General features: G+C 48.1%; 1 protein-coding gene across 8 annotated transcripts in view; it reads left to right on the top strand.

Moving 5' to 3' along the window:
* LOC134980355 (serine/arginine repetitive matrix protein 2-like) overlaps positions 1–21719 on the top strand; it is a 102398-nt gene that overhangs the window by 54261 nt on the left and 26418 nt on the right. For all 8 annotated transcript variants that reach the window (XM_063947148.1, XM_063947152.1, XM_063947149.1 and 5 more), the window contains 3 exons: positions 5754–5813; positions 9526–9678; positions 10166–10226. In XM_063947148.1, the coding sequence (XP_063803218.1) occupies positions 5754–5813; positions 9526–9678; positions 10166–10226 (274 nt within the window). The remainder of the gene's footprint in view (positions 1–5753; positions 5814–9525; positions 9679–10165; positions 10227–21719) is intronic.

Raw genomic sequence — 21719 nt, 5'->3', positions numbered from 1 at the left:
GAGGGAGAGCGCGGAGGCTCCTGCAGAACTGATTAACTGAATTTCAGATCATCAGAGGCCAAAGTATCGAACTTGTAGAACTTTGCAAACGTGTTCGACCCAGACCAAGTTGCAGCTCGGCAAAGTTGTAACGCCGAGACACCCCGGGCAGCCGCCCAGGAAGACCCCACCTTATGAGTAGAGGGTACCTTGACAGACGTAGAACATGGCAAGTCTGCCGTATAATACGCATGCTGGATAGTAAACTGGATCCAGCAAGAGATCGTCTGCTTAGAAGCAGGACACACAATTTTCTTGGGATCATACAGGACAAACAGAGTACGATTTTCTGTAACGAGCAGTCCTCTTCACATAGATTTTCAGAGCCCTTACAACATCCAAGGACTTTGATGAAATTGAGGAGTCAGTAGCCACTGGCACCACAATAGGTTGGTTGATATGAAATGCCGACACAACCTTTGGAAGAAACTGCTGACGTGTCCAGAGTTCCGCCCTATCTTCGTGGAAAATCACGTAGGGGCTTTTACAGGACAAAGCCCCCAGTTCCGACACACGTCTAGCAGAAGCTAAGGCCAACAACGTGACCGCTTCCCACGTAAGAAATTTGACCTCAACCTCCTGTAGAGGCTCAAACCAGTCCGATTGGAGGAACTGCAACACCATGTTAAGGTCCCAAGGCGCCGTAGGCGATACAAAGGGAGGTTGGATCTGCAGAACTCCCTTCAAACAGGTCTGAACATCAGGGAGGGAAGCCAATTGTTTCTGGAAGAAAATGGATAGGACCGAAATCTGGACCTTCACAGATCCCAACTTCAGGCCTATATCCACACCGGCTTGCAGTAAGAGGAGAAACCGTTTTTAGTTGAAACTCCACCGCAGGAAATTTCTTGGACTCGCACCAAGATACATATTTTTTCCAAATTCGATGGTAATGTTCCGACGTTACTCCTTTCCTAGCCTGTATTAGGGTAGGAATAACCTGGTTCTGAATGCCCTTTCGAGCTAGTATCAGGCGTTCAACCTCCATGCCTTCAAACGTAGCCGCGGTAAATCTTGATAGGCGAACGGCCCCTGCTGCAGCAGGTCATACCGAAGAGGAAGAGGCCTCGGAGCAATGAGGATTGCTTGAACCCTTGTTCACCTTATGATCTTTAGAACTCTTGGTATGAGTGGAAGTGGAGGAAACACGTACACCGACTGGAACACTCACGGAGTCACTAGGGCGTTCACCGCTACGGCTTTCGGGTCCCTCGACCTGGAACAATACCGCCAAAGCTTTTTGTTGAGACGAGAGGCCATCATGTCGATCTGGTGTACGCCCCAAAGATCTGTTACCTACTTAAACACCTCTGGATGGAGACCCCAATCCCCTGGATGGAGATTGTGTCTGCTGAGGAAGTCCGTTTCCCAGTTGTCTACCCCCGGAATGAAGATTGCTGACAGCGCCACCGCGTGTTTTTCTGCCCAGAGGAGGATTCTTGTTACCTCTGCCATTGCAGCTCTGCTCTTCGTTCCGCCCTGCCTGTTTATGTAAGCCAATGTTGTCACATTGTCCGACTGCACTTGAATGGCCCGATTCCTTAGAAGATGGGCCGCTTGGAGAAGACCGTTGTAGACGGCTCTTAGTTCCAGAATGTTTATCGGCAGGCCGGTTTCCAGACTTAACCACCTTCCTTGGAAGGTTCCCCCTTGAGTGACTGCTCCCCAGCCCCAGAGACTTGCATCCGTGGTTAGAAGGATCCAGTCCTGAATCCCGAACCTGCGGGTCTCCACAAGGTGAGTTAATTACAGCCACCAGAGGAGTGAAGTCCTGGCCTTTGGTGACAGACCTATTCTCTGGTGCATGTGTAGATGGGATCCCGACTACTTGTCCAGGAGATCCAGTTGGACCGAGCATGAAACCTCCCGTACTGTAGAGCCTCATAAGAGGCCACCATCTTCCCCAGAAAGCGAAGGAACTGATGAACTGACACCTTGGCTGGCTTCAGGACATCCTGGACCATCGTTTGACTCACCAAGGCCTTTTCCTCTGAAAGATACCCTCTGCACCGCCATGTCGAGGATCATTCCCAGAAAGGACAACCTCCTGGTTGGTTCCAAAAGTGATTTTGGAAGATTCAGGATCCAACCATGTTCCCTGATAAGCTGGGTCGTGAGTGCTATGGACCGTAACAGCTTCTCCTTGGACAGTGCCTTTATCAACAAATCGTCCAGATACGGAATTATGTTCACCCTTGTCTGCGGAGGAGAATCATCATTTCCGCCATCACCTTGGTGAATACCCTTGGTGCTGTGGACCGCCCGAATGGAATGGCCTGGAACTGAAAGTGACAGTCCAACAGTGCGAATCGAAGATAAGCTTGATGCGGCAGCCAAATCGGAATGTGGAGGTACGCATCCTTGATATCCAGGAATACTAGGAGTTCCCCCTCCTCCAGACTTGATATCACTGCCCTTAGTGACTCCATTTTGAACTTGAACTCCCTCAGAAAGGGGTTTAGTGATTTTAAGTTCAGAATGGGCCTGACCGAACCATCCGGTTTTGGTACCACGAAAAGGTTCCAGTAGTAACCTTTGTTTTGCATATGAGGCAGTACTGGCACAATGACCTGTGCCTCCACCAACTTCTGGACGGCTTCTTGCAGGACAGTCCTGTCTGCCAGCAGAGCTGGTAAGCCTGATTTGAAAAATCGGTGAGGAGGGAGATTTTGAAATTCCAGCCTGTACCCCTGGGACACAATATCTTGCCCCCAGGGTCCAGGCCGGAGGACACCCAGACGTGACTGAAATGTCTGAGTCTCGCTCCCACCGGCCTCCCCTCCGGGGCGTGCAGTCCACAGTCATGCGGAGAACTTTGGTGTACCTGAAGCAGGTTTCTGTTCCTGGGAACATGCAGCCGCAGGTTTCTTGGACTTGGGCCGACCTCCCCGAAAGAAGGTGTTGGACGGCTTGGCCTTTCTGGGCTTGTTAGACCGAAAGGGCTGTGATGTAACTGAAGAAAAGAGTTTCTTCGGAGCAGATGCAGCTGAGGGAAGAAAGGGTGACTTACCAGCCGTAGCCGTGGAGATCCACGCATCTAACGCTTCCCCAAAGAGAGCCTGACCTGGGTAGGGTCTCCACACTTCTCCTGGATTCAGCGTCGGCAGACCACTGGCACAGTCACAGTCCCCGTCCCCGATGAGCTGATACAGACATGGAAGAAATTCCTGCAGCCATGGAACCCAGGTCTTTCATGGATTCTACCAGAAATTCTGCCGAATCCTGAATGTTACCTAAAATCAATTCAACCTCACATTTCTCCATAGTATCCAAGTCCTTAAGTAACGTGCCTGACCCTTTACTATAGCTTTGGCAATCCAAGCACTGGCAATAGTGGGACGTAGGATTGCCCCAGAAGCAGAGTACATGGATTTGATCGTATTATCAATTTTACGATCAGCCGGCTCTTTCAAGGCGGTAGATCCTGGAACAGGTAAAACCACCTATTTTGAGAGTCTGGATACAGATGCGTCAACAATAGGCGGGTTTTCCCATTTTTTCCTATCCTCTACTGGGAAAGGTAACGCTACCAGAACTCTCTTCGGTATCTGGAATTTTTTATCCGGGTTATCCCAAGCCTTTTCAAATATAGCATTTAATTCCTTTGACGCAGGGAAGGTTAGCGAGGCTTTCTTATTTTCAGTGAAGTAAGCCTCCTCAACCTACTCGGATGTTGTATCAGCAATATTTAACACATCTTTAATAGCCTCTACCAACTGCCCCCCGCAACACATCCCCGCCAGCGTCTGCAGTATCAGAATCGGTATCATCCTGCATGACCTGAGCAAGAGCACGTTTATGTGAATATACAGCGGGGAGCCCTGATGTACCAGAACTGGGCCAGGCTGCCATAGAGTTCTGTAAAGCCTGAGTTGCAGATTCATTTTGTGCAACCCTATTTGAAATCTGAGAAATCATAGATTTGATAGAGGATAACCACTCGGGCTTCCTTGCTGGAATCTGTTCTAAACCAGTACAATCCTGATTACATGGAATGGGATCATCCTGAGAGGACATATCCTCTGCAGCATATGACACAGAGTCCCTGGACATTGCTTAATGGAGACCACAGACACTCCACACACAGGGAAGGGCAGACAGAGTTTCACCTCCAAGAATGGCAAGAGAGACACAGAGATTGGAGCCAACCCACACACAGCGCTTTTAATATAAAGGGAGACCCTCTATCAGCGCTCACTGTGCACCTTAATAGTTTACACAGTCGTTTTGCAGCCTCCTCCCCCCCCCCCTTCTACAACCCCCTGGTACCGTGATAGATAGCTGGAGTTGCTGTGGAGGGACAGCTCTTCACTGACAGCGTGGTGCAGGCAGGAAAATGGCGCTGAATGCTGCTGGGTCCGCTCTGACGAGAAGCTCTGCCCCCAAAATGGCGCTGTCTTCCCGCTCTTCATAGGATTGTACTGGCCTGAGGATTGATACTGGCTTGGAACCCTGACAGGCTGTGTGACCGGTGTAGGCGCTGGCTCAGGGAGGCCCTCACAGCGCCGCACTATGTACCGCTGAGCCTCCGGAGCGCAGTTAATACTGCGCTTCTACCCTGATGCCGCCATCTTCACACCGGCCCCCAGCTTGCTAGGGGGGTCAGTGTCTCACTCGCCACAAATCTTCAGCTCTGTAAGGGGGTGGCGGCATGCTGCTGGGGTGAGCGATCCCCTGTGGCGGGGAACGATCTATCCCCTCAGGAGCTCAGTGTCCTGTCAGCGGAGATAGTGGCTCAGACCCCGCAGGGCGGACACTACTCCCCCCATTAGTCCCACGAAGCAGGGAGGCTGTTGCCAGCAGCCTCCCTGTAAAATAATAAACTCTAAAATAAACTTTACCAGAGAAACTCTGTAGAGCTCCCCTAGCTGTGTCCGGCTCCTCCGGGCACATTTTCTAAACCGAGTCTGGTAGGAGGGGCATAGAGGGAGGAGCCGTCCCACACTCTCAAACTCTTAAAGTGCCAATGGCTCCTGGTGGACCCGTCTATACCCCATGGTACTTATGTGGATCCCAGCATCCTCTAGGACGTAAGAGAAATTACACTCAGTGTTCATAAAGCTCCATGCACCTTTCAAAACCTGTGCAGCTCCACTTTCCTGCCTGGGGTGTCGCTCTCTGCTGTGGTGCTTCTAGCACACTCTGGTCTGTATCTCAGTGCGGAGTTACAGACCAGAGGGTACTAGAAGCACCAAAGCAGAGCGCAACACCCCAGGAATGAAAAAAGGAACTGCACAGGTTTTGAAAGGTGCAGGGTTCTAGAATTAACACTAGACACTGTAGAGAAATTATCTCTGCTGCATTGCCTTGTTACAAGAGTGGCCTCATAGTATCCCTATAAAGAGGTCATTTTAAATCTACCTCCCCAATGAACAATTACCCCCCTGCCCAGTGGCAGTAGAATCCCCCCCACACACCCCGGTGACAAGGATTCCTTTGTGGACATAGATACCCACCCTCTTCTGGTGTCATTAGTTCTCCTCCCCAAGCAGTGCGGTTGACAGAAGATAGTCCTCTCGGCACTCCCAACAGGATCCAGTGGCCTCCTCTGTTTCGGAGGATATACAGTAATGCTCCATTCTAAACGATTACACACACCAGAGCCACAGATGGCTGTTTCATTGCTTACGATCCCTCTGTGATTTATCTCTAGTCACGAAGCATAGTAGAGATGTTTCGTTATCTAAGCATGTCTCTTTCTTCTCTTCTTCTAGGATTTAAGTGACGGTGACCAAGATGGTTTCTGGTGCAATGAAGAGCTGTTTGAGTTCTTGGTAGGCGGTTTTTAATTCCCTTTAACAAATATTACCACTTTTTCTGTTACATAAATAGGAGAAAAGTGGCCATTCAAAGTCCTAGTAATGGGGTGCAGGTTTTAGGAGGGTGCATATTTACAGTATCTGACTGTCACCCACAATAGTTCACTTTAAAATGACCCTTGGCCTATTATACGATGATGACGATTAATCCTGTTTTAAAATCTGTGTAAATCTTTTTAAAAGACTGAGTCCATTTGTTTATTCAGATAGAGGGGATAATTCAGGTCTGTTAGCAAACCAAAAAGTTAGCAGTTGGGCAAAACCATGTGCACTGCAGGCGGGGCAGATGGAACACGTGCAGAGAGATTTAGATTTGGGTGGGTTATATTGTTTCTGTGCAGGGTAAATACTGGCTGCTTAATTTCTACACTGCAATGTAGAATTCCGTTTGAACACACCCCACCCAAATCTAACTCTCTCTGCACATGTTACATCTACCCCACCTGCAGTGCAGCATAGTTTTGTCCCAATTGCTTACTTTGGTTTGCGAACAAACCTAAATAAAACCCAGAATCACTAAATCCTACAAATGAACAAGTGGGCCTCCTTCTATTCATCTGCCAATCTAATTAGGTATCCAAATAATTGTATCAAGGACTGCTACTGATGGTAAATGTATAGCCAGGATAAGTATTCCAGAACAGGATTAGAAAGTGTGTGACTCCTGAATTTACGCAGGGCCGGACATATTAGCAAGACAGTCTCCCGTCCACAAGAAAGGTTTGTGCTCTGTGCTGCTCCTGGGAGGTGCAGGTAACCGTTAAGAGAACAAGATGACCAGCTGATAAGGATGATCAGCAGGCGTTAGACCCCTTGATCTGCGTGTTTTTTAAGGATAATACGTGGCAAGGTTTTAGATTAGGTAATGTGGAGGTTAAAGTATCGGCCTCCGCAGATGATCTACTCTTGTAATTTTAGTAATCCGAAACAGGCACTCCCCTCCCTGCAGAATATTTTGGCTGATTTCCAACCGGTATCAGGATTCACTGTTAATTTTACTAAGACAGAGGCTTTACCGTTGCATACCATAGCTAAATCTGGATGGGGTAATTCTTTCCTTTTTTCGCTGTGCTCATTGATCATCTTTTGTACCTGGGTCTTAGATTTCCTGCCAAAATATACTCTCTTAATTATACTCGCTTTGTAACCCAAATGTTGAAGAATTTTGAAAAATGGAAACATTTGCCCTTATCGTATATTGGGAGATGCCACCTGTTTAAGATGGTTTCTTTTCCCAGGTTTCTATACCCAGTCCAGATTCTGCCATTCTTATTGAGCAAAAAAGATATTGCCACTATCAATACGGCCTTATCTAAACTTATATGGGCAGGTAAACGCCCTCGGATATCACTTCTGAAATTGCAACAGCCAGTATCGCTAGGGGGCATTAATCTTCCCAACATACAGGACTATGCAATAGCTTTTAATCTGAGATACGCTCTGGACTGGATAGGTGAAACCTCTACTTTCGTTAATTTAGATATTGAACGTGACCTTCTTATCAATAACTCTCTGATATTTATTTTCCATACCTCGTCGTCCTCTTTTTCTATAGAGGTTTTAAATAACCCATTGTTGTGCAATCCCTGCATGGATTGGCGTATATCACGTAAGCGATTTAGGATTATCCCAATATTCGCACTGCATTCTCACCTTTACTACATAATCGTGATTTTCAACAGGGAGACCCTCATGCGATTTTTTTTGTACTTGGCATCTCCATGGACTCCGTTTGGCATATCACTTGATGGATGATAGTTTCTCCAATACCTACACCCTAGAAAGGCTCAAGGAGCTGTTCCCTGATGTCCAGATTCCCATATTTGGCTATTTCCAAGGCCACAGTTTTATAACAAGACTATTAACTGATCTGAACCATTCCAACCATTCTCTGGTGTTTGATATTATGCTAAAAACACACCTAGGTTCCTCCTTTCCCATCTCTTTATTGTATGACCATGTTAGGAAGAAAATTGACCTTAATGCCATTTAAGATCCTCCACCGGGCATACTATACCCCAAAACTAAGGTTTATAGCGGGAGTGGCAGATGACTCTCTAATTGCTTTAAGTGTAACCTCCCTGACGCTGATATTCTTCGTTGCCTATGGTCTTGTTCGATATTTCAAACATTTTGGGTTAATATCCAAACGTACGTGGCTAAAACCCTTCATATCTCTTTTAACATGACGTTGCCGTGGTCACTGTGGAATTACTATACTCATCCCCCATCTTCACAACACACTAAAGGCACTGTGCTATTGCTTGCTAAGATAGCAGCAGTGGCTAAAAAAATTATTTTGTCCCAATGGATACACGCTACCCCCATCCCTCTCTCTCCGATGTTGCCGAGATTAGCTCATGTTTACAGGATGGAGTGGATAGACTGTTCTTTAGATCTGGAATCCAGATCACAAAAGTTTTTTTAATATTTGGCTGCCTTACGTGCTCACATTATCTATTGGGGACAGGGAATGTCTTCGAGGTATAGTGGGTCTCAATTTGACTACGTTAGAGAAAGGTTCCTCACCTTTCCAGATACAGGATCACGTCACAGGCTATAGGCTGCTACAATGAGTCACTCTGTCCACCTCATACTAGTGTTCGATTTTTCCTCTGCAAACCGAGATTCTTTTTCGATTGTCAATGTACAATCCCTCCTATATGTATTTATGATTCTGCTCATTTCTGTGTTTGTTCTTATATTTCTGGCTACTGTGTTCTCCTGTGGAGCTTTTGACTTATTTTGTCTATTGCCTACTTGCCGACCTGTATGCGAGATTATACTTGAAGATTTTTATGTTGTTTACATCTTTCAATAAACATATTTGAAAAAACGGATGGTCAGCATGATCCCCCTTTAACATTTACAGACCTGAGACAGTATGGTCCCAGTAATTCTGATATCAAAGGCAGTCGCTCGGATCCTTTAGGCCACGGAGGAAGCACCCGGACAAAGATGAAGCGTAGCAAGCCAAACTATGGATAACTAACGCATTTCGCCTTGAATTTGAGACATTTTAAAAGATCTATTTAAATATATACGTATTTCTCCTGCAGAGATGCAGACGCATATAGAATACATTATCTGGGTCATTAAAGCGTTCTTGAGTCTTCCAGCAGCCTAACGATCTATGAAGACCCACTTGGAGACCGTTCGGAAAACTGTTCTGCTGGTAACTGTGAAAAAGGGTGTGTTGCCCATTGCAACCAATCAGATTGTTGTTTCCCGTCACCTAGATAGCTTGATAAATGACTGCACAATCTGATTGGTTTATGATGGGCATTGCCTACATGGTCTAAATTTAAAGTGCCAGCTCCCAGTTACTGCCTACTATATCCCCATTGTATCTGCACTCCAGTGGCCCCTAGTGGATGAAGGAGAAAGGTCTCCTGTCATGCCACTGTTTCCTTTATTTTAATTACTTCTATCCGAGCCAGTCCTCAAACAGCTCAGAGATGTCTCCAGATAAATCCAGGGCTACAGCCGATGACACCTGTAAGTAGCTTCTGGATTAAAGAGCTGGATCACTAGAGTGTGGGGAGTGCAGACCGGAATTGTTTGAACGCTGCAGTCATACAATGGAGAACATTGCAACGCTGAGCTTCATCCATGAAAACCCCACTTGCTTGTCGCGCTGCTGACGGTCTGTAATCTTCTCTTTCAGAAAACCTTCACCATTACAAATAATGATGATGAACAATTCGCCATGAAAGCGGCGAGTTTTCTGATCGACTCTGTGGCGCGACACACAAAACGCACTGAAGATTTGAAGAAACGAATCATGGAAGAAAAAGAGAGATTGGAAAAGGAAAAGAAGGTAAGTGTCTCCCATAGTGCATGCTGTGTGTGCTAGCTGGGTACACTCCCTCAGCTTCCTGCCTTCTTGTGGTGTCCCCACCCCACACGCACCTGCACACAGAGCCTGATCTCGTACCATGTGCTGGATGCTGGGGTAGGAGTGAATCAACAAACTGTGCAACTGGACAAACCATGCTGCCGTTGCATGTTGGGTTCTTGTCCTCCCTCAGACGATGCTACAGGGTTCTCCAGCCACAAGATGTGTCACCCCCAGACAATTTCCCATTGAATTCAAAGGGTCATTCGTTTTCTCGTATAGCATTTGAATATAATTGTTTCTTTTTTAACAAATGTGTTTATTTTATACGGTTCCATGTGAGTGCATAATAATTCTGATTGTAAACATTGACAATTGACCTTTAGCGCTGTTTTATTGTTGTGCGCAGGAATTCTAGTGACTGCTCCAGCATTGTAAAATGTATAACTGGCTCTGCCCTTTCTCCTAGGCGTTTTCAGAACTAAAGAGCAAAAGAGATCAGTCTTTTCTCATGAAGATAAAAGAGAAAGGTAATGCTACCTAAAGAGGTGTTTTTACCCTGTGGGGTACTTCCTCTCCCCATCAGTGTGTATCTGCTACTTCCTCTCACCATCCATGTGTGTGTGTATGCTACTTCCTCTCATTATCCATGTTTGTATCTGCTACTTCCTCTCACCATCCATGTGTGTGTCTGCTACTTCCTCTCACCATCCATGTGTGTGTCTGCTACTTCCTCTCACCATCAGTGTGTATCTGCTACTTCCTCTCACCATCCATGTGTGTGTCTGCTGCTTCCTCTCACCATCCATGTGTGTGTCTGCTACTTCCTCTCCCCATCAGTGTGTATCTGCTACTTCCTCTTACCATCCATGTGTCTGCTACTTCCTCTCCCCATCAGTGTGTGTCTGCTACTTCCTCTCCCCATCAGTGTGTGTCTGCTACTTCCTCTCACCATCCATGTGTGTCTGCTACTTCCTCTCACCATCCATGTGTGTCTGCTACTTCCTCTCCCCATCAGTGTGTGTGTCTGCTACTTCCTCTCACCATCCATGTGTGTCTGCTACTTCCTCTCCCCATCAGTGTGTGTGTCTGCTACTTCCTCTCCCCATCAGTGTGTGTCTGCTACTTCCTCTCCCCATCCATGTGTGTGTCTGCTACTTCCTCTCTCCATCAGTGTGTGTGTCTGCTACTTCCTCTCACCATCCATGTGTCTGCTACTTCCTCTCCCCATCAGTGTGTATCTGCTACTTCCTCTCACCATCCATGTGTCTGCTACTTCCTCTCCCCATCAGTGTGTGTGTCTGCTACTTCCTCTCACCATCCATGTGTGTCTGCTACTTCCTCTACCCATCAGTGTGTCTGCTACTTCCTCTCCCCATCAGTGTGTGTCTGCTACTTCCTCTCCCCATCAGTGTGTGTCTGCTACTTCCTCTCACCATCCATGTGTGTGTCTGCTACTTCCTCTCACCATCCATGTGTGTGTCTGCTACTTCCTCTCCCCATCAGTGTGTGTGTCTGCTACTTCCTCTCCCCATCCATGTGTGTCTGCTACTTCCTCTCCCCATCAGTGTGTATCTGCTACTTCCTCTCACCATCCATGTGTGTGTCTGCTACTTCCTCTCACCATTAGTGTGTGTCTGCTCCTTCCTCTCACCGTCAGTGTGTGTCTGCTCCTTCCTCTCACCGTCAGTGTGTGTCTGCTCCTTCCTCTCACCGTCAGTGTGTGTCTGCTCCTTCCTCTCACCGTCAGTGTGTGTGTCTGCTCCTTCCTCTCACCGTCAGTGTGTGTCTGCTCCTTTCTCTCACCATCAGTGTGTGTCTGCTCCTTCCTCTCACCATCAGTGTATGTGTGTGCTGCTTTTTCTCACCATCAGTGTGTGTGCTACTTCTCATCAGGTTGTATATGTGTTGCTTTCTCTCCCTCAGTGTGTTTGTGTTATACTTCCTCTTCATCAGTGTATGTGTGTTATTCTTTCTCTTGCCATCAGTGTATGTGTGTGCTGCTTCCTCTCACCCTCATTGTGTATGTGTGCTGCTTCCTCTCACCCTCATTGTGTATGTGTGCTACTTCCTCTCACCCTTACTGTGTGTGTGCTACTTCTCGCCATTAGTGTGTGTGCTATTTCCTCTCACCCTCGGTGTGTGTGTATTCTACTTCTTCCCACCATTAGTGTGACTGTCCTAGTTCCTCTCACCATCAGTGTGTCTTCCTCTCACTATCAATGTGTATGTGTGTTAATTCCTCTCACCGTCAGTGTGTGTATGTTCTATGTCCTTTCACCATCAGTGTGTATGTTCTTCTTCCTCTCACCATCAATGTGTGTGCTACTTCCTCTGTGTGTACGCTACATACTCTTCTCAGTGTGTGTGCTACATTCTCACTATCAGTGTGTGTGTGCTACTTCATTCCACTATCAGTGTGTGTGTGCTACTTCATTCCACTATCAGTGTGTGTGTGCTACTTCATTCCACTATCAGTGTGTGTGTGCTACTTCATTCCACTATCAGTGTGTGTGTGCTACTTCATTCCACTATCAGTGTGTGTGCGCGCATCCTTTCATTAGCTGTGTGTGTGTGTTACCACCTCTCTATCAGTATGTTTCCTATTTTCACATCAGTATGGTTTGTTCTGTATTGCTCCACTAATGATCAGTGTGTTTGTGTAACCCTCTAAAGTGTCCTGTGTGTTACCTCAGTGCAAACTGTGTGTGTATGATACCCCCTCTCCATGTCAACTGTGTGTGATATACTTCCTCTTCCTGCACTCTGTGTGCTTGTTGCCTCCTCTCACTGACCCCGTGTGTTATATAGCGCACACATATTCCGCAGCGCTTTACAGAGTGTATTTGGCCATTCACATCAGTCCCTGCCCCAGTGGAGCTTACACTCTATGGGATGTATTAACCTGGAGGAGGCATAAGGAAGTGATAAACCAGTGATATGTGCAAGGTGCTAAAGGCACCAGCCAATCAGATCCTAACTGTTAATTTACATATTGGAACTGATTGGCTGGTGCCTTTATCACCTTGCACTTATCACTGGTTTATCACTTCCTTATGCCTTCTCCAGGTTAATACATCTGCCCCTCTATTCTTTATCACATGTACCCACAGACACATTCACGCTAGGGTTTATTTTGTTCGGAGCCAATTAACCTACCAGTATATTTTTGGATTGTGGGCGTTAACCGGAATACCCGGAGGAAACCCACACAAGCACAGGGAGAATATACAAACTCCACACAGTTAGGGCCATGGTGGGAATCGAACCCATGACCTCAGTGCTGTGAGGCAGTAATGCTAACCATTACTCCATCCGTCGTCAGGGAGCGGTGTTACCATCTCTCCCTGCCCACTGTGTGTGTGTTACCATCTCTCCCTGCCCACTGTGTGTGTGTTACCATCTCTCCCTGCCCACTGTGTGTGTGTTACCATCTCTCCCTGCCCACTGTGTGTGTGTTACCATCTCTCCCTGCCCACTGTGTTACCATCTCTCACTGCCCACTGTGTGTGTTACCATCTCTCACTGCCCACTGTGTGTGTGTTACCATCTCTCCCTGCCCACTGTGTGTGTTACCATCTCTCCCTGCCCACTGTGTGTGTTACCTCCTCTCACTGCCCACTGTGTGTTACCATCTCTCCCTGCCCACTGTGTGTGTGTTACCTACTCTCACTGCCCACTGTGTGTTACCGTCTCTCCCTGCCCACTGTGTGTGTTACCATCTCTCCCTGCCCACTGTGTGTGTTACCATCTCTCCCTGCCCACTGTGTGTGTTACCATCTCTCCCTGCCCACTGTGTGTGTTACCATCTCTCACTACCCACTGTGTGCGGTACCTCCTGTCACTGCCCACTGTGTGTGTGTTACCTCCTGTCACTGCCCACTGTGTGTGTGTGTTACCTACTCTCACTGCCCACTGTGTGTGTGTGTTACCTACTCTCACTGCCCACTGTGTGTGTGTGTTACCTACTCTCACTGCCCACTGTGTGTGTTACCATCTCTCCCTGCCCACTGTGTGTGTGTTACCATCTCTCCCTGCCCACTGTGTGTGTGTTACCATCTCTCCCTGCCCAGTGTTACCTCCTCTCACTGTCCACTGTGTGTGTTACCATCTCTCCCTGCCCACTGTGTGTTACCTCCTCTCACTGCCCACTGTGTGTGTGTTACCATCTCTCCCTGCCCATTGTGTTACCATCTCTCCCTGCCCACTGTGTTACCATCTCTCCCTGCCCACTGTGTGTGTGTTACCATCTCTCCCTGCCCACTGCGTGTGCGTTACCATCTCTCACTGCGTGTGCGTTACCTCCTCTCACTGCCCACTGCGTGTGCGTTACCATCTCTCACTACCCACTGCGTGTGCGTTACCTCCTCTCACTGCCAACTGCGTGTGCGTTACCATCTCACTGCCCACTGCGTGTGCGTTACCTCCTCTCACTCCCCACTGCGTGTGCGTTACCTCCTCTCACTCCCCACTGCGTGTGCGTTACCTCCTCTCACTGCCCACTGCGTGTGCGTTACCATCTCTCACTGCCCACTGCGTGTGCGTTACCATCTCTCACTGCGTGTGCGTTACCATCTCTCACTGCCCACTGCGTGTGCGTTACCATCTCTCACTGCCCACTGCGTGTGCGTTCCCATCTCTCACTGCCCACTGCGTGTGCGTTACCATCTCTCACTGCCCACTGCGTGTGCGTTACCATCTCTCACTGCCCACTGCGTGTGCGTTACCTCCTCTCACTGCCCACTGCGTGTGCGTTACCTCCGCTCACTGCCCACTGCGTGTGCGTTACCTCCGCTCACTGCCCACTGCGTGTGCGTTACCTCCGCTCACTGCCCACTGCGTGTGCGTTACCTCCGCTCACTGCCCACTGCGTGTGCGTTACCTCCTCTCACTGCCCACTGTGTGTGTGTTACCATCTCACTACCCACTGTGTGTGTTACCTCCTCTCACTGCCCACTATGTGTGTTACCATCTCTCACTACCCACTGTGTGTGCGGTACCTCCTGTCACTGCCCACTGTGTGTGTGTTACCTCGTGTCACTGCCCACTGTGTGTGTGTTACCTACTCTCACTGCCCACTGTGTGTGTTACCTACTCTCCCTGCCCACTGTGTGTGTTACCATCTCTCCCTGCCCACTGTGTGTGTTACCATCTCTCCCTGCCCACTGTGTGTGTGTTACCATCTCTCCCTGCCCACTGTGTGTGTGTTACCATCTCTCACTGCCCACTGTGTGTGTTACCTACTCTCACTGCCCACTGTGTGTGTTAGCATCTCTCCCTGCCCACTGTGTGTGTTACCATCTCTCACTGCCCACTGCGTGTGCGTTACCATCTCTCACTGCCCACTGCGTGTGCGTTACCATCTCTCACTGCCCACTGCGTGTGCGTTACCATCTCTCACTGCCCACTGCGTGTGCGTTACCATCTCTCACTGCCCACTGCGTGTGCGTTACCATCTCTCACTGCCCACTGCGTGTGCGTTACCATCTCTCACTGCCCACTGCGTGTGCGTTACCATCTCTCACTGCCCACTGCGTGTGCGTTACCATCTCTCACTGCGTGTGCGTTACCATCTCTCACTGCCCACTGCGTGTCTGTATTTGTGTAGCTTCCTCTCACTGCCCACTGTGTTTGTAGCTTCCTCTCACTGCCCCTTGTTCGGGTTACACCCATTTCTCCTGCAGGGTCCACAGGTTATCCACAGGATAACAATGGGATATGATGATGCAACAGTGGATTTGCACCAACCGGTCAAAGTTTTTCGGCCTCCCAGCATGCAACGGGCCGTCCATATATCCCCACTTCCTGGCTCAAGCAAATCAGTTTTTTGTTTGGTGCGGCAGGAGCTGGACCATGGTCAGAGGGCTGCAGGTTTTTTTTTTAGCAGCCATAAGCTTTCTTATTTTATTTTTATAGTCTTACTATTTTTCTTGAGTGATCTTTCTAAAAAGCGTCTCTATATACCTTAGAAAGAGTCGCTCCAACAACTTCCCGCCGGGTCACGAGAACGCTTACCCACGAGTACAGTGCTGTTTCGGTGGGCGTCTGTGTCGGCTATACTAGCAGGTCCAGCAGACGTTATCAGGCTGTGTCCGGAGTACGGGGAGAAGGCAAGGCATCGGTTCCACTTAGAGGGGGAACACTGACACAGCCGCACTGTTTTTGGAGGAGACTACGAAACAGTCGCTGCTGCCACCTAGGGTGCACCAGCGCTAGACCTTAGGGGGGGGTAGTATGAGGCCGATATCCCTAGGGTTGATGTCAGCATTGGTCGCCCCTCCCCCGGTTCATCTGAGACGCTGTGTACTGAGGGGACCCAGTAGCAGCACAGGTGGCTGTGTAACTGGTGCATCAGTGTTCACTTGGGCGTCTGTGTTGACTACAGGTTTACAGAGCGATTGTGTACACTATTAGCGTCTGGATTCACTCAGCTTTTGCAAACGTATTGATCGGTCTTTGAAGCGGGGTGCGTCTCCCTGTATCCCACTCTACTGAGCATGGGTAATACAGCACTAAGTCTTTATCTACCTTTGAGTACGAATGGTTGGATAAGTGCCTAATACATATGAGTTTGATCATTATTACTGTTGTTTTCTATCGCTATGCGTCTGAATACGGTTAAAATTTTATATGAGGTAATGCAGTAATATGTTTCTCCTACATACTTCATTTATTTGTAGTTGATTATGTGCTCATATTGCTTATTATACTAATGTATAACCTGTGACTGATTGCTGGTGTGATTGCTGACTTTACTATATATTCTGTCAGTTTTTTCTATTCCGATCCTCAATGCTGGTGCAAAGCAGGGAAGGTCGGATTGTATGTCACTTTAACAAAACTTAGTGATTACAGTCACCAATTGTGTAGTACACTGTGCAAGTGTCTGATTATTTATCATGTCTAAAGGTGCATACAGATGGAGAGATTTTGACTGAGCGTTTTCCCTTGAACTGGCAGTAGGAGATTTTGACTAACTTTACCAACGATTTTGGCTATGGGCGATTTTGGCTAACTCATTTAAGCAAGGGGATGCTTTTTCTTTCCCAGCGACCTAGCCAAAATTAACTTGCCTGCACAGTCTATTTTTAGCAGCGATAGCGACCTGGCGGGGACGCACATCGCTGTCGCTGGCTGTGTACACGGGTGTGGTTCATCAAATCGACAGTATCTAGGTCGACAATGTTTAGGTCGACCACTATAGGTCGACAGTCACTAGGTCGACATGGATGGAAGGTCGACGGGGTTTCTAGGTCGACATGTGCTAGGTCGACAGGTCTAAAGGTCGACATGAGGATTTTTATTTTTTTTGGTGTCGTTTTCTTCGTAGAGTGACCGGGATCCCAAATTAGTGCACCGCGTCCCCTCGCATGGCGAGCGCTTCGCTCGGCACACTTTACCGTTACAGTTGTAGTCCACGTGGATCGTTAAGTATGAAAAAATTCAAAATAAGAAAAAAATGTGAAAAACTCATCTCGACCTTTAGACCTGTCGATCTAGCACATGTCGACCTAGAAACTCTGTCGACCTTCCATCCATGTCAACCTAGTGACTGTCGACCTATAGTGGTCGACCTAAACATTGTCGACCTAGATACTGTCGATCTTCAGACCGGATCCCGTGTACACACGGGTATATGCAATTGCCAGCGAATCGCGGCAATTTTTCGTCCGTTTTTTAATTCGACACAATTCGACCGTCGAATACCGGCACGTGGGTGCTGGAATTCAACATATTCAATAAAAAACGGATTTGACAGTCCCGCTGTCGAAAAACTGCCGATTTGACGGATTTTGTTTAGATTTGTAAAAATTTAAAAAAAAAACGTGAAAAAACCCCGAAATTTTTTTGCGTGGGGTCCCCCCTCCTAAGCATAACCAGCCTGATGCAGGCTAGGAAGGGAGTAACGTCTAAACATTACCATCGGATTTGGAAAAAGTATGTGTGAATCTAAGAAGTTTCCTACGGTGGAGTTTCAACTAGGACGGTTTCTCCTCTTTCTGAAAGCAGATGTGGGTGTGCGCTTGGGCTCCATAAAGGTCCAGATTTCGGCTTTGTCCATTTTCTTCCAGAAACAATTGGCTGCTTTCCCTGAGGTTCATACTTTCTTGAAAGGGGTTCTGCACATCCAACTACCATTTGTGCCGCCTACGGCACCGTGGGATCTTAATGTGGTGCTGCAGTTCCTGCAATCAGATTGGTTTGAGGGTTTACAGGAGGTAGAAGTCAAGTTTCTAACTTGGAAGGCATTGGCATCTGCTAGGCGTGTGTCATAATTGGGGGCTTTGTCCCAAGAGTACTCTAGTGACCCCTAGTGGATGAAAAAGAAAATTAGTATTTTGGTACTTGCCAGATAAATCCTTTTCTATGAATCCACAAGGGGCACTGGAAGCCCACCCAGAGCAGTTTTTATCTGTCTTGTGGTAAGTTCAGTGGATCTTATGGTAACACATTCTCACCGACTTGTTCAAATGTTCAGGTGATATCTATTATTGTGCCAACTGTTTAGTTGTCCGTTACGTTAAGTGTCAACTTCATTGTTGTCCGTTACGTTATAATGTTATATCTAATTCTCGATCGTTCATCCCCTCTATCGCTCCTGTTCGGCTCCGTAAAAAACAGGTACTTTAGGAGTATGGAGGGGGTGGACAGTTACGAATTTAAATATTTAAATGTGCCTATCCCAGCTACGCCCCGTCCATATCCCAAGAGTACTCCAGTGCCCCCTGTGGATTCAAAGAAAAGGATTTATCTGGTAAGTACTAAAAAATCCTATTTTCCCATTTACTCCGGATGGTAGTAAAAATTGGGAAGATCCCCCGGCTGTGGACGTGTCAGTCTCGTGCCTATCTAAAAAGGTGGTATTGCTAGTCCCGGGCGCCACTGCCTTAAAGGACCCTGGGGATAGGAAAATATAGAATACATTAAAGTCTATTTACACAGCAGCTGGTGTTTCACAAAGGCCTGTGATAGCAGGTTGCTGGATGACCCATGCCATTCTCATATGGGGAGGCAGATCAAGAGAGCCTTGCGGGGGATATGTCTCTCAATATGGTTACACTGATAAAACACATTCAGGATACTGCACGTGTCCTGTGTGATTCTATCAAGGAGATATGCACTATTAATGCTAGGACTACTGCCATGGCATTGTCCGCGTGCAGAGCTTTATGGCTGCGTCAGTGGATAGCAGATGCAGATTCCAAGCGCAGTGTAGAGTCTCTTCATTTCTCAGGAGAGTGGCTATTCAAGATTGAGTTGGATACGTGAATTTCGAAAGCTACTGCAGGGAAATCCACATTTCTCCCCTCTGGGGCCCCACCTGCCAGACCCTCCTACCTGGGGCCATCTACACTGTCCTTTCGGACCACAAGATTTAGGAGCAACAGAGGCGCCTCAAACGCTGCAAGAGGCACCAGGGGCAAGACAAGAAACGGGAACAAAGCACCAGCTCTGCTTCCACCAAGGCCTCAGCATGACTGTGTTCCCCCACCCCGAGTGAATCTCAAGGTGGGAGCTCGGTTGCGTCACTTCAGCCGCATCTGGGAAGCTCCTGCCAGGATGCCTGGGTAAAGGAGGTAATTTCTCAGGGCTACAAGTTGGAGTTCAGCAGTGCTCCTCCCCACCGATTTTTCAAATCAAGCTTACCAGTTTTGGAGGATACACGAGTTACACTGCAACAGGCCATCCTGAAACTGGTCCAGTCCCAAGTCATTGTTCCAGTGCCACTGCAAAAACAGGGAAAAGGTTACTTCTCCAACCTGTCTGTGGTACCAAAACCGGACGGTTCGGTAAGGCGCATTTTGAATCTAAAATCCTTGAACCCTTACCTAAAGGTCTTCAAGTTCAAGATGGAATCCTTGCGAGCAGTGATTGTGGGTCTGGAAGAACAGGAGTTCATGGTATCATGGATATAAAGGACGCTTATCTCCATATCCCGTTTGGCCGCCTCACCAGGCTTACCTGCGGTTTGCCCTGTTGAGTGATCACTACCAGTTGCAGGCACTGTTCTTCGGCCTGTCCACAGCTCTGAGGGTCTTCACGAAGGTGATGGCGGAGATGATGTTCCAGCTCCGAGTCCAAGGGATCGATATTGTCCGTTACCTAGACGATCTCGATAAAGGTGAAATCCAAGGAGCTTCTATTGCTCAATATAGACCGCGCTATTCAGTTTCTGTCACATCATGGGTGGTTCCTCAATTTGCAGAAGTCTTACCTGGAGCCTACTCAGCTGCTCCTGTTACTGGGAATGTTTCTGGATACAGTGGCTCAAAGTATTTCTCCCAGAGGACAAGGCAAGGACGCTCCAGGAGATGGTCCAAGCGGTTTTACGGACGAATCGGATCTCCATTCATCTTTGCATAAGATTGTTGAGAAAGATGGTAGCCTCATACGAGGTGATCCAGTACGGAAGGTTTCATGCCAGAACTTTTCAATTGGATCTCCTGAGCAAGTGGTCCAGATCACGTCTTCAGATGCACTGGATCATACGTCTATCACCTCAGGCCAGGATTTCCCTCCTGTGGTGGCTGAAGTCCTCAAACCTGCTGAAAGGTCGAAGTTTTGAGATTCAGGATTGGATTCTCCTCACAATGGACGCGAGTCTGAGGGGATGGGGAGCTGTCATTCCACGAAGCACTACTTCCAATCAACATTCTGTAACTACAGGCAATATACAAAGCTCTGCTTTAGGCCTTTCCTCTGCTGCGGGATCAGGCCATTCAAGTTCAGTTGGACAACGCCACGGCGGTGGCATACATTAATCAACAAGGAGGAACAAAGACCAGAGCCTTCATGCGAGAGGTGTCCAGGATGCTCCTCTGGGCAGAAAGAAATGCAAGAGCGATGTCGGCCCTCTTTATTCCGGGGGTGGACAACTGGTAAGCGGACTTCCTAAGTCGTCACGACCTACACCTAGGGGAGTGGAGCCTCCTCCCACAGGTATTTCGGAAGATCACTGATCTGTGGGGCTGCCGCAGATCGACTTGATGGCATCGCGGCTCAACAACAAACTTTGCTGGTATTGTTCGAGGACCAGGGACCCGCAGGCGGTAGCAGTGGATGCACTGACGACACTGTGGCCTTACAGGTTGGTCTACCTGTTTCCACCGATGCTGTTGCTCCCGAGGGTGCAAAATAGAATCAGGCATCAAAGAGTCCAGGCAATTCTGATTGCCCCAGACTGGCCTCGAAGGGCATGGTACGCGGATCTTCTGGACATGTCTATTGAAGACCATTGGCCTCTGCCAATGAGAAGAGATCGTCTGCAACAAGGACCGTTCGTCTACCCGGACTTACGGCGGCTTCGTTTGACGGCATGGCGGTCGAGCGGAACATCCTAGCTCACAAAGGCCTTTCCAAAAAGGTTATTGCAACCATGGTTCAGCCCAGAAAACCTGTGATGTCAAAGCACTATCATATCTGGAGGTGATATGTCTCTTGGTGTGAGGAGTGCAAGTATCCTCCGGCGGATTTTCACTTGGGACGTTTCTTACGTTTCCTGCAGGCTGGAGCGGATATGGGCTTACTTCTGGGCTCTCTTAAGGTCCAGATTTCAGCCCTCTCTATCTTCTTCCAGAAGAAGTTTGCAGCGTTGCCAGAAGTTCAGATCTTCTTGCAAGGGATTCTTCACATACATCCTCCCTTTGTGCCACCAACGGCACCCTGGGATCTGAATGTGGTATTGGAATTTCTACAGTCCTCTTGGTTTGAACCGTTAAGGATGGTAGAAGACAAGTACCTCACGTGGAAGACGGTGATGTTACTGGCCATGGCTTCTGCTAGGCATGTCTCAGAACTGGGGGCCTTATCGTGTAAAAATCCATACTTGATCTTTTACGAAGGCAAAGCAGAGCTCAGGACTAGGCAGCAGTTCTTGCCGAAGGTTGTCTCTGCGTTTCACTTGAACCAACCTATTGTGGTTCTGGCACTTCTGCTCCTCCGGAGGCGTTGGATGCTGTGCGAGCCTTGAAGATCTTCGCCAAGAGGACAGCTCGGATCAGAAAGATGGATTCCCTGTTTGT

This window comes from Pseudophryne corroboree, chromosome 12 (genome assembly GCF_028390025.1).
Source record: "Pseudophryne corroboree isolate aPseCor3 chromosome 12, aPseCor3.hap2, whole genome shotgun sequence".
In the NCBI taxonomy this organism is placed as follows: Eukaryota; Metazoa; Chordata; class Amphibia; order Anura; family Myobatrachidae; genus Pseudophryne; species Pseudophryne corroboree.
The sequence above is the reverse complement of the archived record's forward strand: the minus strand, read 5'-3'. Positions and strand labels throughout refer to the sequence as shown.